This window comes from Cyprinus carpio, chromosome B16 (assembly GCF_018340385.1).
Source record: "Cyprinus carpio isolate SPL01 chromosome B16, ASM1834038v1, whole genome shotgun sequence".
NCBI lineage: Eukaryota > Metazoa > Chordata > Actinopteri > Cypriniformes > Cyprinidae > Cyprinus > Cyprinus carpio.
Genome location: NC_056612.1, coordinates 15,500,295 through 15,527,812, shown reverse-complemented (window position 1 = coordinate 15,527,812; position 27,518 = coordinate 15,500,295). Strand labels below are relative to the sequence as shown.

The 27,518-nt window shown below is 36.2% G+C and overlaps 1 protein-coding gene across 7 annotated transcripts in view; it reads left to right on the top strand.

Moving 5' to 3' along the window:
• The window catches only part of LOC109105937 (rho guanine nucleotide exchange factor 1-like), a 44,439-nt gene that overhangs the window by 443 nt on the left and 16,478 nt on the right, over positions 1-27,518 (top strand). For 5 of the 7 annotated variants that reach the window (XM_042741043.1, XM_042741040.1, XM_042741039.1 and 2 more), the window contains exons 2-9: positions 12,533-12,597; positions 17,170-17,256; positions 18,027-18,140; positions 18,898-18,996; positions 20,832-20,874; positions 20,980-21,085; positions 21,277-21,417; positions 24,646-24,675. In XM_042741043.1, coding sequence (XP_042596977.1) covers positions 12,571-12,597; positions 17,170-17,256; positions 18,027-18,140; positions 18,898-18,996; positions 20,832-20,874; positions 20,980-21,085; positions 21,277-21,417; positions 24,646-24,675 — 647 coding nt within the window. In that variant the 5' untranslated portion in view covers positions 12,533-12,570. Of the gene's footprint in view, positions 1-12,532; positions 12,598-17,169; positions 17,257-18,026; positions 18,141-18,897; positions 18,997-20,831; positions 20,875-20,979; positions 21,086-21,276; positions 21,418-23,227; positions 24,568-24,645; positions 24,676-27,518 lie in introns of those variants that run through there. The other 2 variants (XM_042741044.1, XM_042741046.1) reach the window with 2 other exon arrangements.

The following is a 27,518-nucleotide window of genomic DNA, read 5'->3' as shown; positions in this document are numbered from 1 at the left end:
TGTGACTTGTCATCAGAGGGAGCATTCGCGTGCTTGATTAGCGTGATCGGCGAGCGATCCGATCCTGCCAGTGTGTCTTTGCTCAGCGAGAGGAATGTTGTGTTTGGCTACAATGTAACCTTTGCCAGCATTCCTGTTATTTCCGTCGACCCGCGCCTCTATTTTTCAACAGAGAGCGAAGATAATATTCGAAACGAGCTTCTTCGTAATGTGTTTTGAGATTAAATCGCCCTGTGACAGCTAAACAGTTTTGCGTGAAATGAATCGACACGATACACGAACAATCACTGTCAACATAACCGCCTTTGCGTTGCTATTGATATTTTAGGTTTGATAAGCAATGACAGGATGTTAGCTCTACACTAAATAATTTTAGATTTATAACAAGCTAATTATACCAATTGCAATTCTTAATAGAAGTGTAAGGCCTGTCAGGTAACGTTTTATTAAGAATTCTATTAATATTTAAGCAATATACAGAAAGTTCTGCTGTACTATTAGCCCATGGTTAAAATTCCGCCCAATTGTGATTATGATATTGCTTTCTTGATACAGTTAGTACACAGGTAGATTAGTATATAGGAAGTTATTTTCAGGTGAAAGTAACCAGTTATATTTATTGTACTAAAAATGTAAATAGTTCCAAAAGAAACCAGGGCAGCAGTTTTTACATGTTTGGAAACAAAATGAAAGCCTGGTCTGATCTATTTATGAGCGGAGAATATTTTCTCTTCTTGATCCAAGCCTTCTTTAATCCATGGCCTTAATTCCATCCCGTGTTTTGCATTTTGCACTTACTGAGAGAAACCCAAGTGAAGAGAAAGCACAGTGACCTTTGCAAGCAAAATCACACTGCTCCACTTCTCTTCGTAAAAGAAAACACAGGCACTTTAACTTTCAGAAACTTACTTCTTGCATTCTTACATACTCAGGTCTGTGTCCCTGTGCTGTTATTTTAAATAACTACACTCTTGAAACACCGCTTAGCCAATGAAATTTGAGCCTGACAATGCCTGCTGTGTAATGCTTGATAGATTTATAGTAACCCCTGGCAGGCAGAAAAAAATAGGGTTTATTATGAATTTTATTGATATGCTTTAATAAACGGAGTACAAATTGTAGCCCCTTGTGTTTGTCCATACATAAAGTAGCTTTAACTTCAGGCTTAGTTTGTTTTTGTAGTAGTTATATAAGCGAATGCCAAGGTAAATTGATGTAGGCCATTGTTTACATTTTATGTTTGGCTTCCAGGTAATTTGTTGTGTAGAAAAACACCGTAGTCCATTACAATTTTGGGCAAGGAGCACTTAAGAAGCATCGTTAGTCTTGATGTAGTTCTTAGCTACGACTGTCTGACAGCTAGAGTGAACTGGGATTAGATTAGTTTAACCTTCATGGAGTGAGCCTCGTTCATATTTATTGGATGCATTTGAAGAGAAATTGCAGTCATCAGTTAACCTGCCTGTATTCCTCTGTCAGCTCATGGTGCTCTGTTTTCATCTTAGTGTTGTATGTAAACATTCTTATTTCTTGTTTCCTTGGCATTTTGAAAAATTATTCAAATTATTGAGCTTATTTGCATTAAAACGCACCACTGTCAAACTGTATAAGAGGTCATTACAGTTCAGATTATTCTGTTATGTAGGACTGACACATGGACAGGGCACAAGCATTGTTATACTTGTAGCTTTATGTGGTTTTACGTAACTGTAGGTCATAATGGAAAAACAGGAAGACGATACAAAGTCACTGAGATGCAAACAGGTTTGGGTTGACAATGAAGTGCTTCGGGCATTTATGACTTTGGATGGTATAACCCATTACAAAGAGATTCCTGATTACTGTAGTTCAGTGGAAAAGCTGGAATGATTAGCCTGTCACAAAGCCAGTTGGATTGGCATGTACATGATCTGTATGATTCAAGCTTGTTTGTAGGAAAAATTCTTGAAAGCAAGGGTGCACGGCTAATTTTGAATCTTTCCATTTGCGCGTTCATAATTTTTAGAATACACTGCCGTTCAAAATTTGGGGTTGGTAAGGTTTTTAAATGTGTTTGAAAGAAGACTTATTTTCAGCAAGGCTGCATATGTTTAATGGAAACTGAAGACATTAGCATTGTGAAATAATGCTGTAATTTTCTGTTTTTTATTTTTATATAGTTTTAAAAATATATTCCTGTGATGGCAAAAAGCTGAATTTTCAGCTACCATTACTCATGTCTTTAGTGTCACCTGATCCAAACATTTGAATGGTAATGTATGTAAAACACACTTGGCACAATAGCAAGTAGTATCCTGATACCTCTTTTATTGTGATATTGAAGAGGCTGTTCTGCTGTAATAATTATTAACCCAAACTTCTCAAACATTCACAGAACTCATCACTGGTGGTGCTCGTTTGGTTCGCTTTCACATTATTGTGTTTCTCTTGAGCTATTTTTTGAATGGTTGGCTTATGTACAGATATCTGGCCACTAGGTCTTTCAAATTCTCTAATTGTTTCCACCCTGTTGCAATCCATATTGCATCTTGTGTGATTGGCACATGAAACACTGGAGTCAAATAATGCATGCCATGGAGTACTGCATGTTATCCATGGTAGTATATTCTCATGTAGTACATGCATCACATTACTTTTGTAATGTACTGTGGCACTGCCGGTATTTTGAGGCTTGGGCATTGTGATACTATCCTAGTAACTGTATGTCATGCAACCTAGTAAGTGTGAAGTATTAAGAGTCATTGCTCCCAGATTTGTCATTAGGTTGGATGATATCTGAAGCAATGGGGGTGCCTTACCACTTCCTTTTCCTGTTCTGACATTGCTCGTCTTGCTCTCTTTCTTTCTGTCTCACTCCTTCTCTCTCTCTCTATGTGACATTAACTGAGAGAGGCAAGTACAATCTTGCCCAGACTAAAGCTACTGACTCTTTCTTTTGTAGGAATGCACACCATTTCATTTTGTATCACTCCTCCACCTGCTTTTTTCTCACCGTGTGCCTCACTTCCTCTCATACACTGGGTTGTTTTACCATAGACAGTGAGTGCTTTGTGTTCACTCCTGGAATGGAGAGTAACGTAATTAGACCAAAGCAATTATAGTGTGATGCTGGAAATTATATTTTGAAATAAATAGACGCACACAGTAATATGGAAATAGTGAACATGCACGTTAATAGACCCAGGGCAAGTTTCATCTTATTTAAGGGTTACTTCACTCACAAATGAAAATGCTATCATTTTACTCAACCCCATGTTGTTTACAGTTCTGTATGACTTTTGTTCTTCTGAAGAACACAAAAGAGGTATTTTGAAGAATGTTTCTACTGTTTATACAATTAAAGTCAATTGGGTCCAAATATATTAGGTCTTAAAGTGATAGCAGTCTAATATACCTGCTGCCGTCTGTGTCCTTAATGTTAATCAAACAAGAATGTAAAAGAAGAAAATCACTCACTGATCTTAAATGAATAAATTCTGTTTTAATAACAGCCGGTTGTTGCAACCTTATTTCCAGCAAATATAACTCCCGATATAAGATTTTGTTCATATCGAAAAATCTTCTTTTTTGTTCCATAGAAGAAAGAAAAAAACATGAGGGTGAGTAAATAATGACACAATTTTTAGGTGAACCGTCCCTTTAACGGGTGGAGTCAGACTGAACACATAATGTTGTTTAATTTTCAATATGAAAAGATCTCTTGTGAAAAATGAGGGAAAAGTCTTGTAAGTTTGTATGCATGAATGTCTGTGTTACAGGTAAGAAAATGGGAACACACTCCAGTAGTTTCTTGCTGCAGAAAAATAAAGAATTGCTCTGTTGTATGCTTATATTGTATGAAACTATAAATGAGCTAATTTGGTTTTCTGGTGAGTCAAGTTTGCAATTAGCTACTGCAGTGAGACCATATATAAGCATTCAGTTTACATCAGAAGGCCAAATCATGCAGCGACAGAGTGTCTCCTATTTGTGTTCACAGTGACAAAGCTGTCACAGTGTGTTGAGGATGTGTGTAATGTGATGTTTTTGGCGTGCTTTGCTGAGGCAACAGAAACTGTTGGTGTTCCTTGACACATTAACAAAGAAGCCTATGTCTTGTCATGAGTAATAGTAGTGGCGTATGTCTGGGTGGGAGGTATGTTTGTGGAAGCTGTCAGTGGATATGTTCGCAGTGTGAATTGTGGTTGTATTTTACTAGGAAGCAAAGGTGGGTGTGGATATTTAAACCTCATCCAGGTGTGGAAAAGTTACACACTTGTGGAAGATACAAAGCTTAAAGTGATCTAAATCTATTTTATGGAGAGCTGAAAGAGTGACAGAGATGCAGAGTCTTAAAGAGAAGGCATGATAGAGAGATGTGTCTTCATATGGACAGGAAATAGAGAAGGATGAGCAGGGGATACTGAAACATTGAATTGAAAGTTAAAGAAGACAGAATGAAAGAGAGATTGACTAAATTGACAAAAAAAAAAAAAAACTAAAGGATTTCGTAACGGAGCCTCTGAGTTGTTTGTGAAAAGAAAGAAAACAGGACTTTAGTGGACATTGTTGGCCGTTTTTGTCTCTTGCCTTGAGCTATGGGTATTTAAAATGCTGTATGAAGTTTAAAGCTGTCAGCAAGAAAAAGTGTCTCAAGATTTATTTTTTTTTGCTTAGTTTTTGCCATTCTGTCTATCTTCGTCCATCTGTTCAGTGTGGTCTGGCGCAGAGAGTTGCCTGTAATTCGCTTAAGGAGCGTTCACACTCACAGTGAATTCAAAGCGATTTGGGGTCAATCATTTTCAACTGGAGGGTCAGGCTGTGATCAGTTGGATACAGCGCTTGAGATGGAACAGTACAGGATATGATCTCTCACAAAAGCGTGATTGTGTTACTTGAAGTTTGTATTGCGAAATTTATGTGCGGGTCAGAGGATGTCATTAAATGTCATTTTTTTTTCTTTGTAATTAACCACAAAATGAACATTAAAATCATAGCCCACATTTTTTTCATTCATTTTCAGAAAAGGAGGGAAATTTTTAATTTATATTCCTTGATGCAGGTGCATTTTAATAGTACATTAATAGCCTGTCTATTTTTTGTGATTTTAGTAAAAATTCTATTTTATGGTTTTCATATAGTTTCATTTTAATTGTAAAACCAAATTGTTCTGTCTGTTTGGTGAAACAACATTTTATCGGAATCTGCAGTAGTATCTGTGCCAGAAAATTGCAAAAATACACCTACTTGCAGTGATTGTTCAATAAATGTGCCATTACTGCTATATTCAGCAGTAAATTGTAACTATCATCACTCTCTGCATCTGCATCTCTGGGGCATTTATGATTCTGTATTATGAACTAGATCCACTCAGATCTTATCAGATTGCTTGCACTGGATGGACAGCAGTTATTTACTGGTTTTGCCAGGTTTTGCGAAGTTCATGGCATAGAATCCTTAAGATATTTAAGTTTTTTTTTTTTTTTTTTTTTTTTTTTTTTGGATCAACCAAACAAGATTTTGAACTTAATTCACATTGTTTCTCTAAGATCATGTGAACCATATTTTTGGTGGGACGCCATTGCAGTAACATGATAGTTACAATTTACTGCATGTTGATTTACATTTACATTTATGCATTTGTCTTGACACTTTTATCCAAAGTGAGTTACATTGCATTCAACGTCCACATTTGAGCTACAGGAAGGCTTTGTTGTAATGGTGTCCGATGTAGCTGTCCCTAAGTGTCACAAGCCAGCTGGGGGTTAGTTGGTTCCAATGTCCCAACAGATGATTTCCCTTTTGTTTTCATTCATATTGTAGTGCATATTTATATTTTCATTTTTTGTTATTTTTTGCAAGCTCCCATTTTTATTTTAGAAATTAAATTATTGTTCCACTTATAGTCTTTGTAATAATTTTATAGTTAGTGATAATAGCCTTAATTGGAACTAGGTATGTTTCAAAAGACAAATGAATAGTTAAAATCAGTGGAATTATTTATTGCCATCACTGTGTTGTATGTTTGATGCAAGGGCATATGCCAGAAAATGATGTGGTGTTCCAGGATGCTTCTTGCGGTGAGACGTGATGCAGGCGGGAATCGCTGAAGAGAAACGAGTTGCAGTCAGGTTGAGTCAGATCGCCCAGGGTGGAGTGATGAACTGACAGAATGATGGATGCGGAGGGGAAAGTGTGCGAGGCTGGTAGAGGGCAGGAAAATGATTTGATGTGGTGATGCCAGTGTTCAGATCTGGAGTTGAGGTATGGAGTGATCACCTGTCTCCATTGAGACAACTTGTTTTGACCGAATTTTTGTAGTTGTCTAGCATTTTCCTGTTGGTACTGGAACATTTTCAAGAGATACAAACATAGTCATTTCTCAGACCTGACTCAAGATGGAGGTTTAAAGTTGGATGATCTAACAGCTAAAATAAATTTTTTTAAAACTGTGTTTTAGGCGTATAGACTTTATGTGGTTGCCTCCGTAAAGAGGGTGGGTTGATTCCTGGCTCCCGATCACAGCGCTGGAGCTTCCTGGCATTCCCTGCCCCTCTAGCGCTCAGCCATTGGATACAAAATGCTACATGATGTAAAGTTCCTGAATAACTGTGCTCCATTCAGAGATGTTCAACGTGAGAGCATGCATGGACACGTGTACATGCTGAAACACAGATGCATACTCAGATGTTAGCTCAGTCTTACACACACACACAGAGTCAATCCCAGTCGACATGCCAGTGGTGGAGCAGGAGCAGGAGGTCTGTTGGGCAGCCGGACAGGCCAGGTTTGTGTGCAGTCAAAGGGCTCTGTGTTTGAAGCGGGCTGATTACTCCCTGGACTCACAGCCCACATTTGGAAACTGTTAGAGGGAGATTGCAGGCTGCCATGGCTTCTACCAATCACTGCTTCTGCAGCTGGACTGCAGTTGATCCGCTCGCCCAGCATTTGCACCCAGTGGATGGTGGTGCCCCGTTTAGACCCCAAATTCTGATTGTGACCTCTTAACAGTACCATATGATATTGATTATAACTTTGGCAGATGTTTGCAAAAGTATCAATGATATACAAGGGTGTCCACGATAAATAAAAAGCTGTTTATGTTCATGTTGGTTTAGATTTTTTGTACTATTTTCAAGAACATTTTAAATCTGTTTAAGAGTCGGTGAACCACCAAGTAAGAAGTAGGCTAATAACATATTTTACTTGCATCGTTTTAACTAATGTACACATCTCAGTAAACTTTTAAAATAAACATTTCTTAAATATAATTAAAGATAATATATATTTTTAAACATCATCAATTATAAACTAAATATAATTAAATTTTTTGAGGGTTAAGTCTTTATGCCTTGTCAAAGAAGTTATAATGATCTGATATTTTAAGATGTAAACACAAAGTCATGAGAGTCTGCATGATATAATTTCCTGCTTTGTGTTGCACCACATGACTTTGATGGGCAAATCCTTTTTAAATATTAAATAGAGAAGTTATGCAATTCTGATATGAAATAATAAAAGATTGTGCCAAAGTACTTAAGGTTTAAAAAAAAGTCATTGAATTATGCTATTATATTCAGACACTTAAAACATAAAAAGATGTATTCAAATCATTGTATATATTAAGTAGCGATTTTTAAATCCAAGTATATTTTAATACAGTTGAGTTCAAAAGCTTACATCCCCCTTTCAGAATCTGCAAAATGTTAATTATTTTACCAAAATAAGAAGGATCATGCAAAATGCATGTTATTGTTAATTTAGTACTGACCTGAATAAGATAATTCACATAAAATGTTTACATATAGTCCAAAAGAGAAAATAATAGTTGAATTTATCAAAAAGTATACATCCCCTTGATTCTTAATACTGGGGTGTTACCTGAATGATCCACAGCTGTGTTTTTTTTTTTTTTTTGTGATAGCTGTTCATGAGTCCCTTGTTTGTCCTGAACAGTTAAACTGCCTGCTGTTCTTGAGAAAAATCCTTCAGGTGACGGTACCACAAATTCTTTGGCTTTCCAGCTTTTTTGTGTATTTGAACCCTTTATATCAATGTCTGTAATTTTGAAATCCACCTTTTCACACTGAGGACAACTGATGGACTCATATGCAACAATTACAAAAGGTTCAAATTCTCACTGATGCTCCAGAAAGAAAAACCATACATTAAGAGCCGGGGGGTGAAAACTTTTGAAATGTGTATTTTTTTTTTTAATTTTGTGTAAATATCATATTTTTTTCATTTAGTACTGCTCTTCAGAGGCTACAGAAGATAATAACATGTTTCCCAGAAGACAAAATGAGTTAAATTTACCCTGATCTTCACATTCAAAAAGTTTTCACCCCCCGGCTCATAATACACAGTATTAAGACAAGGAGATGTAAACTTTTGAACGGGGTTCATTTTTACCAGTTCAACTATTATTTTCTCTTGAGGACTATATGTAAGCATCTTTTATGAGAGAAATCTTATCTTATTCTAAGACTAAATAAACAATGTAATGCATTTTTTGTGTTCCCTCTTATTTTGGTAAAATAATTAACATTTTGCAGATTCTGAAAGGAGGGGGTAAACTTTTGACCTCAACTTTAAGTTGATTGAACAACACGGGGTTAGTATTTTCGAATATATGTGATGTTCTTACATGAGTTTGTACAAAATGACGAATGAAAATGAGAAGAGGAAATGTGGAGGGACTAAAGGAAGGATTCAATTGGAAAATGCACAAGCTTGCCAACCTCATCCAACAGGATGAAAATGTATTTTTTCCCCTTCCGTCACAAGGGAAACATATTTGCCAGGGAACAGTGTTCATCATTCTAATACAGGTGCTTTTAATGCTGTGGATGCCACATATATTACAGGCGTTTTAAAAATGTACTGGTAATAGATATGGTTGAAATATGTCCTGTTATGTAACTTGGCGAAATATCCAGGAATTGGCATTTTAAGAAACTAAAAGTGAAATGGTTCTTGATTACCTTTAAGTATGTTCAGAATGCGTGCCTCTGGGATATTCCAGGCATTGTTTATGTCTGTTAGCAATGATGGGAAGTTGGAGCTGTAGAAAGTAAGCAGGAGAAGATAAAAGTGACAAGAATTTTTTCCCCCTTATTTTTTTTCAGAATCAGTGCTGTTTCAAGTGTTGCAATTACTATACCTGGGGCTGAAGGAAGAAATAGGAAAAGTGTGTGTGTGTGTGTGTACTTGTTTAACCTACATCGGTGGTCCAAATGTCCCCACAAAGATAGTAAATCATAAAAATGCTGACATTGACAGGCTATTTTGTTGGGCCACTCAAGAAAAACAGCTTATTAATCATACTAACTGATTTTTGGAAAAAAATGCAGAAAGTTTTCTCTATGTGTCATGTTTAATAGTAGGGTTAGGGTTAGAGGATAGAAAATATGATTAGCTCAGTATAGTATTATACATGTATGGAAAGTCATCCTAAAGATATATAGTAATACTTTTATTCAATAATGATTAAGTAATCAAAGCATTCTTATCTAAACCATTATCAGAGTTTCCTCAATAATATTATGCAGCACAACTGATCTTAACATTGCTAATAATAAGAAAATGTTTCTTGAGCACCAAATCAGCATATTAAAATGATTTATTAATCCACCCAAAAATAAAAATTTGCTTGTTTTACTCACCCTTGAAGCACGGACCAGTAAAACTCAAGCTAATTTTCATTTTTGGGTGAACTAACCCTTTAAGGAACATGCGACACTGAAGACTAAAGTAATAACTAAGTTACTGAAGTTGCCAAAAAGGAAATAGTGTGAAATTTGTTCGAGGTTAACACCTCTCAGTCACACAGCCTTGCAGTTCACTAATCTATACATCCTCAAACTGTTTCTCTCTTTCTCACTTTGCTCTTCATGCTCACATGGTCAGTGAGGCCACATGCCTGGACGCCACCCTTCCTCTGTTCTTCTTGAAGCAACTGAAAGAAGCTCAGAGATCTCTAATCTCCTGCAGTATTGAAATACCACACAGTCCAGAGAGAATCCGAGAGAGAAAGAGAGAGCACAGTCATTATTACATACTTTTCAGGAGATAGTGATAGACCTCATTAACCCCACCTGTAACACCCCAGTGCCTCCACACTCTCATTCTCCATTAAATTAAGAAACACTGTCTCTGGAGAACATGCAGATCATTCTCTCTTGCTTTAAGAGAGTTTATGTTTAACGCTTGCTGATTGATCTCGACAGCTATTGAGATGATTTATTGAAAGCTGTGGGTGTTTTTAAATGTCTTTTAGGTTGTCATTTATCAAAATTGCATTTTAGCATGTAATCTGAGTGATACTGAGAGTTGATGAATTTTACATTTATGCTTGTAATGTCAAGAAGAGTGGTATGGCTTTTTTTTCTCCACTGTTTTCTACCCACTTCTTTTTTATCTATAAGTATCTCTCTCAACCTACATCACTGTTCTCACTTTACTTGCTTTCTCTGAAATAAGATGTGCTTTCCTCTCAGTTAGCGCATGTATGCATGAATGACTTCACCCCTTCTTGCTAGCTCATCTTTTTAGTGTTACTGTTATTATGCAGCTGATGTTGCTGTGTTTCCTCTTTGTGACAAAGATGAGGTCAGTGTCATGAAAATGAAGAGAAAGCATCATCACTAGCAGTTTCCCTGATTTTCTTCCTTCTGTTTTTAGAAAAATTGAATTGTCAAGTTCAGAAGTCAAACAACTTATATATGAGTTGTTTTATTTATTTATTAATTTATTGGTCATTTCCTTTTATTAAATGTTTTTTAAGATTTATTTTTTAGACAGGAAGCTAATTGGGAAAAGAGGCAGGATTGCTTTCTAGTTACTGATAGATTTCAGCTGATGTCTTGACTTTCCATGCTTTTTTGCACCTCCCTTTCTTCATGTGTTCAATACTTTTTCCCTGTGTCATTCCATTTTATTACACATAACTTAATTTCTGAACTTATTTGTTTTGTTTTCTCTGTATGTATGGATTACTTGGGTTGTTACCGACATCTGGTGAAAATTTCAAGTCAACAGCACCTATAGAAATATATTTACTGAGAAAAATGGTGACGTGTTCAATACATGTTTTACCCATATTTACGCTGCTCACGAGGCTGTTGGTCCCATGTTTTAAAAAAAAAAAACATTTTCTAAATTTGATACTTGTCTAAATAGTTTAAAACCATTATTTATTCATTTATTTGTTCATTCATTCCTTCCTTCCTATATAGCAACAATCATTTTCTATCGTCAAAAATAATTTCCTTAAATTAAATGAACTTCTTTTATACATTTTGTCAATTAAAATAATTTGAATATCAGTTAAACAGATAAAAATGCCTTAGCTTTTGTATTTTAATTGTTAAAGTTGAAGGTCAAGAAGACCTCTGTGAGACAAAAATCACTATTTTATGTGGTTTACAGACATTTATGTATTGCACTCTAGCTACTCTTCATGGTTGAGTAATTTGAAATTTTATAATATTACATGGAGCATGTTGGATGAAAATAAAGAGCACATATTAGTTCTCGCTACAGATTAAAACATCATATTTGTGTCTGTAATTCATTGAAACAATCATGGGATGCCAGAGAGTACCTTGTGGAAAGTGGCATAAATCTTTTCACCTTATGCTTTTGTGTGTCATACACTTGTGTATGTGTTTGTCCCTCCTTGTCTTTTTCCTTTGTTTTATGCTCTCTTTTGCTCTGAACATGACTTTTGCAGACAGGTTGACAAAATATGGCTGTGATCGTTTCCTGAGGAAATTACACCCACTTCCTTTCTCTCTCTCTTTCTTATTTCTTTATGCTTGCCTGCACTGTAGATGCTGCTCTTTGGAAAGCTTTGAAGATCTCAGAGACTTGGCTGATTAAAGCAGCCGATAAAACCCGAACACAAACATAGCTCCATTAGCGGTTATTTTAGGCCTGTGCTATCACACTGCTCCAGTGCAGAGGACAAGGCCATTGTCTCAAGTTCTCAACAGCTGCATACAGTAGTCTGGTATGCAAAGACTTTCCCAGCTATCTGCTTTTTTTGTCCAAAAGTTGGTGCACTTTCACTGTGAAACTCAATGTAGTCAGATAATGCCGTCATCGAGATTAGATCATAAGAAGCCTTTGTTTTATATTGGAGAATGATTAGACAAACGCATCAGCAGGATACTGAGCAGCAAACAAACCTTTTCAAATCTCTCCTGCAGTAAAGATCTCATATATATTCTTCTGAAGGTGGAGAATAATAAGGAAAGGAACACAACAGATAAACTGAGCTATAGATCGTTTGACTGCTGAGAACTGAATTCACTGTTATTCATTCAAAAGCGTATCTGGGTTTAGTTCTTCCACATTGGGTATCTGTTATTGATTTATTGGCTGATCTTGATGCTGTTGTTCTCGGCTCTTTATACTTGTATCGGATGGCCCATTCGGCTTTGCTCATGGTAGTGTGTGTGGCAGTATGTGCTCCGCTTTGTGTTTGTATTTACTTGTCTTGTTGACAAAGCACGCCATTCCAGCCTTTCATGATGTCGTGTCTTTGCAGGAGCTCGGTTAACTGGTGTTGGTGCGACCTACGACAGCATGGATTACGAAGACGCCCATAACGGGGTAAAGGCATCTGAAGCTGCTCGTATTTGTTTGTTTCCATTCATTCTTGATGTTCTTGTAAGGGGCCTCCATCTGATTTGGTAACAGAGATGGCGTAATCACAGTTTTCACCATTATTACAAAGCCAGCTAGAGCAAGAGTTTTCAAGGGGATTTTCAGGGGGCCTCAAGGGGTTGCTTGGGAGTTTGTGAAGAATTTAACAAAAAATGTGTAAAAAATATTTTTCCTTCATTAATTTTTTATAATATTATAATTACAGTTTTATTGGTAGTAGTATAGTTTTTAGTTTTAATTAGTTTTAAGATTTAATATAATAATATTTTCCTTATAATTGATTAATCATTTGTTTTGGTTTTAGTACAAATTTAGTACAATGTGCTTTGGAATCTAAACATTTTCACAGAAAAACAATATGTAAGAAAAAAATATGAATTAATTAAATTTATTTAATAAAATAGTTGTAATTGTTGTTATTATTATTAATTGTGTTATTTATTATAATACATTTAACTGTAATTATGTTTTTTTTTTCTTATTAAAGTTATTTGAATGAATAAAATAATATTTTCCTTGTAATAGATTACTAATTTATTTTGACTTTGGTAAAAAGAATGTTAAATAAAACGTAAATATATATTTACAGAATGTGCAGAAACATGGCAACTAAAATAAAAATTCACAGCATTTTATTATAATAGTGTTCTCATTACAATGGTATGTATATGACAGTCCCAGTCATAGTTATTTATATTTTGCATTGTCCTGTTTGCAAGGATAAACAATACGAAATAAATAATACATATATCTTATACAAGATAAATAATACATATATGATATATGTAAACCAGCTGAAATGTTTTGAAATCATCTGTACCCTACCCTTGAGTCTTGTTAAAATTTTAAATCCATGCCACCAAGATGCTCCTCTGTCGGTCACAGATTATGGAAAGTGAAACTTAAATCTAAAAGTGGTTGGATTTATTCACATTAGGGCTGTGTATTGCCAAGAATCTGGCGATACGATACGTATCACGGTACAGGGGTTGTGATACGATATGTTGCAATACATTGTGATATATTAGGATATTTCTTATTTTAGGAATAGGATATATTTTTAGGAAAAGCTGTCATTAAGAACACACCACCATATGCAAACCAAATTAAAAAAAAAAAAAAAAAAATGATTTAACCAGAACACAGTGGGATCTGCATTTGCAATAATCAGTCCCTGTAACATTCAGCGTTATTGAAACACTTTTTGTGCAGTATGTGTAAATGGGGGAAAAATAAAGTGCTTGCAGGATCCTTTAGTTAAATGTATAATACTTATAAAATGTATTTTATTAAAAAAGACCATATATATTTTTAGACCCTGCTTTAAAGGTTCACAGTTTAAGTTTACAATTGTAACATACAATGTCATAACATTTTGATCCGAACAAAATAATTACATCTGCTTAATATCAATGAAAAAATAAAGTGCTTACAGTAGGGATGGGCGGTATATCACATGTGATTGTCACGCGCATTTCGTTAGTAAAGCCGGTTCCCTGATTACCGCCAAATCGCCATCACCTGCTTTCAAATGGAGCGTCATTTAATATACAGATTCGTAGATCACTGACAAGCTACGCAATATCGCGTTCATTATCGCAGATGAATTACCTTCGATAATGAACGCGATAAAGCGTAGCTGGTCAGTGGACGTTACCACAAAAGCCCAAATGATGGCACACTTCAGCTTTGTACACCGAAACAGGAACTGGGACAATTCTTTCCTCCTCTATTACTATCAGCGAACTATATTAAAGCTAACATTAGTAGCGTGCCTTAATGCTAGTATATCCTGTCACTCAGGATTTGTTCAGAGACGAAGACTGCCTTCTAGTGGCTGGGATATAAACTCAAAACAAAACAACTGCCATAAATCTTGTATGATTTTTTTTTTTTTTTAAATATCGATATTCCGTTTTGAGAATCGATACAGTATCGCCAAACAAAATATCGCGATACTCACGTGTATCGATATTTTCTTACACCCCTAATTTACGTGTGATAAAATATTTATTTAATGCTTTTTTCTTTTTAGATTCTTATTTACTGCATTATCATAATAGGCTTGGGAGAAAACCAGTGGTTCAGTGTGAAATCAGACATTTGAGCACCCCCATATAGCCATCATAACACCTCAGCAAATATTCGATTGTGAGATTGATAGTCGAATCAGGCTTCTCCTACCAAAACATCGAATCTTCGAGTATTCGGGGTCATCCCTAGTTATGTTAGTGTATAACACTATTTTATCTTTCCATAACTGACTTGCTGGGACATGGTAGATTCAGAAATATTTACATAAAATCTAACAGGTGTATTTGTTTTAATTGAATCAATTTGTATATGACATGCATGTTATTGATGGGTAATAAATAGTGGTGCAATGGAGCATATTATTTTAGTTTTGGGTCTTTTTTCGGATTTTGAGTCATGGATCGGATATTTTAGCAAAAAAATAATGAAAGCTTACTTTAAGTACTTTTATAACACCGCCAAAACTACTAGCTTAACTAATAAAGGTAGTAATAAAACAAGAACAATTACACAAATTTCAAGATGACTACAAAAAAACACAGTTACAAAAAAAGTCAGTAACATTCAGGTGCAGAAATTTAATTAAGTTTAAAATAACATAATAGTGCTCACTGCACAAGTTAAATACAGATTCATTGTGTTATTTGATTAGCAGACAGAAACAGGTATTTATGGGCTGCTGTCTCTTTAAGACTAAATGCACGGTCCTAATACTGACACACATCTGTTTTTTTTTTCTCCGTTGTTTACGTTCACTTAAGACATAACCAACTGTGTTTACTAGAATACATGCCAAAACTGGTATTTTAACATAAAATTGTGTATATGTGAAAGAGGAATCAATTTGCTGTTCACGCGGTGTCTATCTCTGCATGTGCGTGCGGCAGTGGCTAAGCACAGAGAAAACAGTGTGTGAGTTAAAATTGTTTGGATGTGTAAACTGGCAAGACAAAACATGAGCAAATGATAAACTTTCACTCTATGATGGTTAAATCTAACAGTTAATCTGCGAATCGCATGCGTGCCGAACCATGGTACCTGATTCTTATGGATCACGGATCATCTATGATCCTTTGCACCCCTAGTAATAAAGGTTTTTATTTGTGTTATAAGATTAGAAATTAAGGACAACGAATGCACTAATTCACAAGGGCATACACTGTCAGACATTACAGCTGCTGAGACGCAAATGTTTCTGGATGCTTAATAAAATCAGGAATGTGCTGTAGTAGGTGGGGCGGCACAGCTGACTCGTTTCTCAATGTCTTTTGCCATGAGTTACACTCCTCCATATTCTCACCAGCCCGAGGGGGTCTGACCTTCCTGAGGGGGTCTCGCAGAGTCTGGGCCGTGCAGTTGAAAACAAAACAGAGATATGAGACACTATCATGGACCCTCTCTGTCGTGACTCTTTCTGCTTTCTGTATTATGCCAGTAGGTGGCAACAAGTGACGTTGTGATTATGAATCATTCACTGAATCATTGATTCAACTGTTTTGTTCAAAAATTCATTCAGAACAAAACACCACTGCTGTGTGTTGCTCTGACATGACTAAATGTTGATCTATGTTGATACCTATTTCTGCTTAAAGTGATAGTTCATCTAAAGATGAACATTCTGTCATCATTTATTTACCCTCATGTTGTTCCAGACCTGTATGACTTGCTATTTGATACAGGTTTGGCACGACATAAGGGTGAGTAAATGATGACAAAATAATTTTTTGACTAAATTATAAATGTTTAGTAAACACATGCATGTTTTATCTGAGATTAAAACGTTTGTACAGGGAAAACACTAGCATGATTTGTGCTTGTAGTGTTCGTCACAATTGCTTGTTTGTTTCTACTAAAATAAACACTGTTAGTCTGTTGGATTGCTGGAGTTCGACTTGCACAGGGATTTTCAGCTTCTTTCCACTGAGTTATTATTAGTGCACAACAGCGACAGAGAAAATTTGTTCTTAGCAGCTCTCACAGTAGAACACTGTTACATTTACAGCCAATGGCCAAGATTCATTGGACTGCTTTGTGGAATATTCCTCTGATTGAATTGAAGTTTGTCAACAGGTAGAAAGAAATGGAAATATGATCACAGTTTTGCCTGTGTTATCTTTTTGTGAAACAGTGCGCTGCATTTAGGTGCTGGAATATGAATATTCATTCACTCTGCTCCGTGTTTAAATGTTCTTCTTGGCTCCCTGAGCTCCGGTTCAGAGCATGAATGTTTTAGTTTAGCCTCAAGTCAGAATGTTTGTGGCAGCTTCTCATTGTTTTCAATTCTTTTTTCCTTTAATTAGAAATGATCACTTAATGGCAGTATAATGTTATACGTCATCCTTATCCCATCAGGTCATCCTTATCATCCTGTAATGAAACAGTCCATTTTGTCACTCAGTCTACTGATATAAAAAGCAAATCCTACAAATGTTGTTTTATAATATTGTGTCTATTTATGCTTTCTTCATCTTTGTCTCTCGACAGCGCGGGCCGTCAGGTGCTCAGAGTTCAAATCCAGCCATGAACATAATTGGAGCAGAGGATGAAGACTTTGAGAATGACAAGCAACCTGTGAGTGATACATTAGCTCAGAACTAGTAGGGATGGGGATAGTGAGGATTCTGGTTCTTTTGGAATCTTTGAGGTAGAAATATTTGGAATAATTTTTTCTTATGTATGTTACTAATTTAAAGAGATATAGCTAATTATAAATACATTTAATGCAGTTCTTAAAAAAGGTGTTTAGACAAAGTTTATAAAGTAGTACAGAAGCAGCATAAATGCAATGCAATAATTTGTAAGTGTAATAAATATAAATGCTATACTAAAACAATTATCATATAAATAAAACAAGCCTTAAATAATTGGTTGTATCTATTAGGATAGGATCTATTTATTTTTTTGGAAGAAAATTAACACTTTCCAGCAAGGGTGCATTAAATTGTTCAAAAGTGACAGAAAGCAAATGTGAAGTGTTAAAAAATATATATATATTTTTAAATTAAATGAATGCTGCTCATTTGAACTTTCTTTTCATCAAATGATCTTGGTTTCTTCAAAAATATATTTAGCAGCAAAACAGTTCAGCATTGATCATAAAAATGTTGCTTGAGCATCAAATCAGTATATTAGAATGATTTTTGAAGGATCATGTGAAACTGAAGACTGGAGTAATGGCTGATGAAAATTCAGCTTTGACATTGCAGGAATAAATTACATTTTAAAATAAATTTACAGTTTCCAAAAAAATACAATTACATATTAATAAATGTTAAAATAAACATTTAAACAAATCTTCCCTTTTTTTATTATTGTTAATTTTTATTCACTTTTTATCTCAGATGGTGGATGATCAGTGCAGTCACTTTAACAGCATTGAGCTGTTGAAGTCCAGGCCCACCCACCTACTGGTCTTCATTCATCATGTCATGTTACAGTTTGACTGTGCTCCTGTGGTAAGAACTTAAACGATGTGTGCCTGTTTATTTTTGTCAGAGCATATGCATGCATTTACTTTAGTATGTGAGGCTCATGTGTTTCTTACAGTACCTCTTGTTCAGCTATGAATGGTATGTGTGTGTTTGGAAAGGGGTGGGTGTGTCATGTATGTAGATAAAGCCCTTTTCATGTGATTTAATGCATGAGTATTTCTTTCTTATTTGGCATGCAGCCAATGTGATCTACCCCAGGTACCGTCTCCCAAATCCCAAATCCTTCATCTCTTTCTACATTTAACTTCAAAACTGTTCAAATAGGATAAATCTCACAGATGTTGATGTTCAGGAAAAAAAAAAATTATTTAAAGCATTAATTTGATTTAGTGATATCTGTGGTCAAGGCAAAAATAAATGAAGGTGGATGTCTTACCCTATACTGTTTTCCTTTTGTGTACCTATATATTATTGAGTTTGACAAGCTATGTTTGCTTTCAGATCCAACAGGTACTATGTTGTGTTCATTAATTTTAGATTGGTCAATTTGTCCCTGTCATGCCTCCCAATACTGTTTTCTCACTGGTCAGCATGTGCTCTGAAAAAGTTTCTGAAATTTCAAAATGTTTAGTTGCCTCTCCATTCAGTCATGAAAGCCCACATGTATGTAACATAGCACGTATTACTATCCCTCTATTCTTGGTGTCTAAATCTGTCAGTTTTGTTGCGCTTGTCTTTCTTTAATCTCGATCTCTCTCTCTTTCTTTTCCCCTTGTCTTAGCTATGCTACCTTCATGCTGACCTCTTCAAGAACTTCAATGCCAAAGACACCAAGAAGCACTTTGGGGAATTTTACAACACTTTCCTGGAAAAAGGAGCGGTATGTGAACAAGAAGAGTTCTAGACATTCGGCTGTCAAGTTTGTTTATCACTTTACAAGTCTGCCTCTTTGTTCTGTCACACTTTTCAGTCCACCCCTCGTTTTATTGTCTATGTTTTTGTTAGACCCCCTAAAGGAATGCTGGGAATTTTTTTGAAGCTGTATTTTATTTATCACACAGGTGATCTGCTGTCCGTCAGTCTTTTCTTTAAGCGTGTTTTCTTTCAAAGTGAAGAAAGCTGTCTAATGTTTTAGTATATTGTTTTCTAAAATATTGAGGCAGATCCATATGAATATGATTTGTAAAGACATTTCTGGTAAAAGTGCAGAATGGTAGTCGATGCATAACCATCACATTTCCATGGATGGCTTTTTATCAGTAAGAGTTTTAAAAATAGATTTATTTATAAATCATAAAAATAAAAAAAAATGTACAAATGTTCCACGTAACGTATAAGTAATAGAAGGTCATAAATACTGAATGAACAGTAATTATAATAGAATTAACAGAAAGCTGTTTAAAATAATTTTAGACAAATAGAAATAAAATGAATATGAAATTTGCATTAAAATGAATAAAATTTTTGTCAAGTTGGGCTGTTTTTGATTACAGTAATGAGATTTATAGTTTTTTATCATATTTGGTATGGGTGAGATTTATAGTTCTTTCTGACTATATTTTGAATACATCTGACATTCATTAGATGTCATTAGAAATGGACAGTATGTTATCCTGTTCTTTCTTTCAATTTCATACGATATTAGGTCCTCATTTTCCCTCTTGTCTGTTTCTTTTCATCGTTCAAAGTTTTTGATCTTTCCCTCCAGTCTGTCTGCCTGCCCCTTCTGTCCAATGTAACTTTATTTCTCTGCATTTTCTATCCGTTTTAGACATGTATCTGAATGTTTGCCTTACCCTGATTTCCTGCTTTGGGTCATGGGAATGACCTCCCCTGATGAATGGCTGCTTTTTCCCCCCTTTTCATGTTTTATTTTTATGTTGAGTCTTTCTTTTTCTTTTGAATATTTCTCTTTCTCTGCACATTTTTTGAGTTGACATTAGGGCTATGGAGGTGTGGACTGAGCTCAAATTAAATGGAAGAAAGTAGTTCTCTGGTTATTTATATTGTTGTGACCTCTGGTGGTGCTGTAATGTATTACATGTAACACTGGAGGTATATACAATATAAAACATTTAACTTGTATTTTATAATGTCCTCCACACTTGATATAATTTTATTTATTTTAAATATGTAGTTAATTGTAATTTATTTGTCATTTTCCTTTCTATATGTATGCTAATTCTATGATTTGTTTTATTTAAAAAAGAAGCTATATATAGTGAAGTGACGTGACATTCAGCCAAGTATGGTGACCCATACTCAGAATTAGTGCTCTGCATTTAACCCATCCGAAGTGCACACACACAGAGCAGTGAACACACACACATACACTGTGTACACACACCCGGAGCAGTGGGCAGCCATTTTATGCTGCGGCGCCCGGGGAGCAGTTGGGAGTTCGATGCCTTGCTCAAGGGCACCTAAGTCGTGGTATTGAAGGTGGAGAGAGAACTGTACATGCACTCCCCCCACCCACAATTCCTGCCGGCCCGAGACTCGAACTCACAACCCTTCGATTGGGAGTCCGACTCTCTAACCATTAGGCCACGACTTCCCCCCACGACTTCATATAGATATACATTATATGAACATTCTAACACGATCTACTGGTTAAGTCAAACCAGCATAGCAATTCGTAATGCTGAGCCCTGATTTGGTCCGTTTCAAGTTTTTGGATTGAAGTATTTCCAACACATTCCTTCTGTCTTCCAGATTCTCAAAGTACCTATGCCAAATACCATAGCCTCTGAACTGGGTGAGTGAACTTCTGTCCAAATCAGATCACTGCACTTAATGTTAATATTGTAGTATTGCTGTAGTTACATAAAATTCATTCATCTCTCTCACTGTGGTCCTTCAGATCGCATGCGTCCAGAAATGATCAGTGAAGATCAACAAAAACGCTATGTTCATGAAATACAGTTCATGCAGAGTACAGAGATACTGCGGCAGCTGGACGACTTCAGGTGAAAGTCTTTCAAAATAAAGTGAACCTGGAGCACTTGGCATTCACAATGCACATTATCTTTACATATGTAAGATTACATTTTTGTAAAGTCTTGGAAATGCTAAATGTCAGGCCCTGGGTAACAAGCACTCATCTATCCCTGGTGTCCAATTACGATACCGGTCTACCTGTACTTTTTCCCCATATTAGGCAGAAGAGGATGATGGGAATGACTCCAAATGAGCGTGAACTAAATGACGTGGAATCCCATCGTCCAACCGACCGCATCCCCATGGAGATGAAGGAGAAGGCAGTAGCTGAATCCTTGCTGGAAAAGATGGTAGAATCCAAGTAAGAACTGTTATTATAGAAATATAATTTACTGTTATTATAGAAATATAAATTTCATGTCTGTATATTACTACCAGAATTGGTATTAATTCATCCCTAGTTGATGGAATTAGCCCATCTGTCAGTTTTCAGTGTGTCTGTTTTCTCTTTGACTCTCTTGTCATGGTTGAGAGAGAACCAGCAGGTGCTCTGGTCTTGTCTGAAACACAGAGCCAGACCTTTGCCTTTTGCTGCCCTCCGCAGTGCCTAACCTATAATCCAAGCCTGATTTTTAACTGTCTGCTGTGCTTTTTTTTTTTTTTTTTTTGGTGGCCTGCTGAGTCAAACAGCATGTATGCAGTGGGGAAGAGAATCACAAATATTTCTCCCTCTCGATTCGCTTAGAGAGAATACAACTATTGTCAAATCTGCATTCACAGTGGATCAGAACCCCGAGTCTCTGTCGATATTCACTCACCGGCTGCTAAGTGATGCCTATTGAATGTGTCATACTGCAAAGGATCTTCTTGCTGCTGGGCTATTTGACCCCTTGCAGTGAATTCTATAATAGCAGTATCAGAATTCACTCCACTCACTGTTGTGCTTTATATGCAGTTCAATTAACTGAGGATCAGCTGACGTATTCATTGAAGCCACATTCTAGGCTCTAAAATTGTTCTTTTGTTGTGGATCGGGCCTTTCTTTGCTTAAACTGATGCAACTCCGTCACCTTTTGAAAATGTAAGACAAAAGATAAATGGCTGCTTACTTGAAGTGGGCGTGGTTCAAAAACAAAATAGTTTTTGTCTTTCATGACACACAGATATTTAGGAGATATGTAGTGCAATCACCAGGCTGCTCTTTTCCCTGAACAAAAAGGACAAACAAAACAAAATAATAAGTGTAGTTTATCAGATTTGTCTGCTATAATCCTATTCTTACTTTGTAGGGATGCACGGTATATCAGTACCATATTGATTAGCTGCCAATAATAGAGATTTTTCTAAAGAAAACATTTGTTATTATTAGATGTTTAGTTGTTGCTTATTATTACAATTTTTTTATACTGTTTTAATGTAAATGAAGTAACTGGTAAAATCATTGATTTTATTTTTTAGTGATTTAAGTGTGTGCGTGTGTGTGTGTATATATTTGTATGTGTACAGTCTTCGATTTCATGTGAACTGTTCCTTTAAGCAAAGCAACTTGGGTTCTTTAATTGTCAGGCATCGCAAAGGGTGGATGAGTGCAGATTCACATTATAGGGTGAACACTGGGCTGTAAGCATTAATATTACACCCCACGGAAAGTGAGGACCCCCATGCAGGAAGTGAGACAGGAGGAGACCGCTGAGCCTTTCGCCTCCGTTGACCACACATTGCCAATCTGGATTCAGTTCATTATTTTTACACAATGAAAGCCAGCATGGATGAACTGATGCTCACTGCCCACTGTATAGTAAAAGAACCACACATGTCCCTCTGTTGAAAGCTTTATCATGTGTCCCATCTGTACAGATAAGTGTAGTTCATTACTTCATATATGAAAGCAACAATACATACTGTATACAGTAGCATTCAAAAGGCAGCATTTTTTAAAATCCCAAATACAGTAAAAATAGTAATATTATGAAATGTAATTGCAATTTAAAAAACATTTATTTCTATTTTAATATATTTTAAAATATAATTAATACCTGTGATGGCAAATCTGGATTTTCACAGCCATTACTCTGTTAATGTCTCGGCATGACTGAGAAGAGTGAGTCAGATGTTGATTCAGTAATGCCCAAGTAAGGATTTATCAAACTGTGATTCTTTAAAAGAACTGGCTTATAAGAGTCATTTGTTTAGGAATCAGAAGCTCAATATGCAGCCAGACTGAATGATGTGGTGTTTTCGCATTATATTGCATTTATTTTGCAGTCTCTATACTTTAACGTTTGATTCAGACTCCATTTGTTTTAGTGCTCAGCACTCGTGATTCATGCAGTCCAAGGTGGTTTGGATGCTCTGTCTAGGCACACCCTTTCTTTCTATTAAAAACATACCACGTTACAACTTGAAGTCTGTCCTATTAATCCCGAAGAAAGAAATGGTGGCAGAGAGAGAGGAAGTGGTAGAGAGAGGATGGAGTCAGAAATGCCACGCTGGCAGGAAGTCTCTGCTTTCTGGCTCTCTGCCAGAGAGAATGATAGAAAGGGGGATGAGGCAGGGGTCACGTTTGAGGCCAGCAGAGAAAGGAAAAGAGCAAGGGACAAAAGCCTGTTTGCAGTGAGACAGGATAGTTAATATATGCTAGACTAAAGTGACACTGTAAAGAGATATAGAGGCTGCATGGACAAAAACATGCATGGAAGACATTGTGTCTGACGCATTCAATGACATTATTAAAGATATAATGCATCCTCCGAGATTCACACGGATTCTTTTGATGTCTAGTGGTCTCAATATGGGTATTCAGTCTTCATATGCTTTCACACAATTGTCCTCTGTTTTCCCAAACACTATCCACTTCCTCTCGCACAGTTCTTTTTTTTCCCCCTCATTCATCCTCCTCCCTCAGTACAACAGTAATGACCTCACTTACAGACGCTCACATTGGCTGCACTCTTGATCTGAGAGGCGGATCAAGGTTTTTGATTGGCCAGACGCTGGGGATTCCTTATCACACTCCTCCTTTTTTATTATCATAGGAAAACATAAGTATCCAATTTCCATGTTCTTGCATGCCGGTTGCATCAGGCAAAAACACAGTTAAATAGCAAGTTCCACCGCCGGAGCACTTCGCTTGCTTCTGGACATCGCCTTAGGACAACCTCAGTGCCTTAGGAGAGTGCCATCATAGTTTTTGCAGTTTGAGAAGATAGTATAGTTCAGATATCTAGTTTTGCAAGAGACTGTTTCATTGCATTTTTTTGAATTAAAAAAAAAAAATTGCCTGAGTGCATTTTTTGATGCACCAATATTTTTTGTAGATTTTTTTTTTTTTTTTTTTCATTTCATTTGCAAGTGACAGAATATGTTCATTAGTTTGAATTCTACAAACAATACAACAGTTACTGTCATTTTGAGTCAGGAAAAGCTCGAAACCTTTAGATTCCACCGTCCTAAAACAGAGTTAAAAACCGGTCGAGAACGAGGAAGAAAAAATGTTACTTAACTTTAAGCGGTGAGTCCTTTAGACCAGCATCGTGCTGCATTTTTCCTTTGATATCCCTCTAATTATTTCCTGATTTGTTTTTTGCAGTCCCTCAATTGTTGCCGACAAGGACAAAAGGTGAGTCTTTTATCTTTCTTTTTTTTAAGTACAGATGCAGAATGCATGTCTTTTTCTGTGATCATTGTTGCGTTATAGATTGGTGTGTAGTTTTGTGTGTTTACTTTGTTTATATAATTAAAGTCATCAAACAGTCAGTTTTATGTAGTTGTAAAAGTATATATTTACTTTTCTGTAGTTGTAAACCCATCTTTTCAAAATAAAAATTAATCTTTTCAAATGAAAATTTTATGAAGTTATCAGTCATTCATAACAGTTTATGTTGTTCATTTGGTTGGATTGATTTGATTGCTAAGAAATGCAAAATAAGCATGTATTATGAAAAGAACTCCAGGCTGAAGTTACATTGTGCACAGTGTGCCCATGAGAAAGACTGTTAGTGAATACTTGCAGCTGTTGCAGTTGTTCATTTTGTCATGCACAGCTGTGTCACTTAATCTATGTGTGCATGAGACAATGGACATGCACATGTGCACAGTCTCCTCCTCCAGACTTCTGCCCCTCCCCTTTCCAGTCCTCCTCCCTCTCCATCCTCTCTTTCTCCTCTTTCATTGGAGATTCTGTTGTGTGAAGGAAATGGCTTAATGGCAGTTAAAGATCCCCTCTGAGGCACTTTGAGGCAATTTGATAGTACACTCGAGGGATTGAACTGACTTGCTGCAGATCACATGACTTGAGTTACACAGAGGAAAATACCTCTGCAAATGTGACATTCATACATTTTTGTATGAACTCTGAGGGCTAAAAATATACACTGCCATTTAAAAGTTTGTGGTCAGTAAGGTTTTTTTTTTTTTTAAAGAAATTGAATTATTCTGCAAAGATGCATTAATTCGATCAAAATTGACAGTAAATACATTTTATAATGTAAAAAAAAAAAAATTCATCAGAGAATCATAAAAAAATAATGTATCATGGTTTCCACAAAAAAATACATTTTAGCATCACCAAGTTTATTTCTGCTTTCTGGCTCTCTGCACAGAGAGAATGATAGAAAGGGGGATGAGGCAGGGGTCACGTTTGAAGGCCAGCAGAGAAAAGGAAAAGAGCAAGGGACAAAAGCCTGTTTGCAGTGAGACAGGATGGTTAATATATGCTAGACTAAAAGTGACACTTGTAAAGAGATATAGAGGCAGGCATGGACAAAAACATGCATTGGAAGACAATTGTGTCTGACGCATTCATGACATTATTAAAGATATAATGCTGCCTCCGACAGATTCACACGGATTCTTTTGAGTCTAGTGGGTCTCAATATGGGGTATTCAGGTCTTCAATATGCTTTCACACCAAGTGTCCTCTGTTTTTCCCAAACACTATCCACTTCACTCCTCGCCACAGTTCTTTTTTTGTCCCCCTCATTCATCATCTCCTCCCTCAGTACAACAGTAATGACCTCACTTACAAGACGCTCACCAATGGCTCTGCACTCTTGATTCTGAGAGGCGGATCAAGTTGTTTGATTGGCCCGAACGCTGGGGATTTCCTTATCCACTCCTCCTTTTTTTATTATCATAGGAAAAACATAAGTATCCAATTTCCATGTTCTTGCATGCACGGTTGCATCAGGCAAAAACACAAGTTAAATAGCAAGTTCGCACCAACCGCCGAGCACTTCGCTTGCTAGTTCTGGACAATCGCCTTAGGACAACCTACAGTGCCTTAGGAGGTGCCATCATAGTTTTTGCAGTTTGAGACGATAGTATAGTTTCAGATATCTATTTTGCAAAGGGAGACTGTTTCAATTTGGCATTTTTTTGAATTACAAAAAAAAACTTGCCTGAGTGCCATTTTTTGACTGCACCAATATTTTTTTTAGTATTTTTTTTTTATTTTTTTTTTTCACTGTTCATTTTGCAAGTGACAGAATTATGTTCATTATTTTGAATTCTAACAAACAATACACAAACAGTTACTGTCATTTGAAACGTCAGGGGGCGAAAAAAGCTCGAAACCCCTTTAGATTCTCCACCGTCCTAAAAACAGAAAACGTTTAAAAACCCCGGTACGAGAACACGACAGAAGAAAAAATGTTACTTACACTTTTAAGGCGTGAGTCCCCGTCCCTTTAGAACAGCATCGTTGCTTGCATTTTTTCCTTTGATATCCCTCGCTAAATTATTTCCTGATTTGTTTTATTGCAGCTCCGCTCAATTGTAGAGTGGGCGAGCCAAGGACAAAAGGTGAGTACTTTTGATCTTTATCTTCTTATCTTTTGTTTTAAGTGCAGATGCAGAATGCACATGTTCTTTTCTGCTGATCATTGTTGCCCTTTATAGATTGGTGTGTAGTTTTGTGTGTTTACTTTGGTCTATAAGTTAAAGTCATCAAACAGTCAGTTTTATGTAGTTTTAAAAGTATATAGTTAAATCTTTCTCGTATGTGCGTAAACCTCATCTTTTCAAAATACAAAATTAATCTTTTCAAATGAAAATTTTATTTTTTATGAAGTTTATCAGTCATTCATAACAGTTCTATGTTGTTCATTTGGTTGGATTGATTTGATTGCTAAGAAATGCAAAAATAAGCATAGTATTATGAAAAGAACTCCAGGCTGAAGTTACCTTGTGCACAGTGGTGTGCCCATGAGACAAGACTGGTTATGAATACGCTTGCAGCTGTTGCAGTTGTTCATTTTGTCATGCACCGCAGTGTCACTTAATCTATGTGTGCATGAGACAATGGGCATGCACATGTGCACAGTCTCCTCCTCCAGACTTCTGCCCCTCCCCTTTCCAGTCCTCCTCCCATCTCCATCCTCTCTCTTTCTCCTCTTTCATTGGAGATTCTGTTGTTCTTTTAAAGTGAAGAAAATGGCTTGATGCCAATTGAAGATCTCCTCT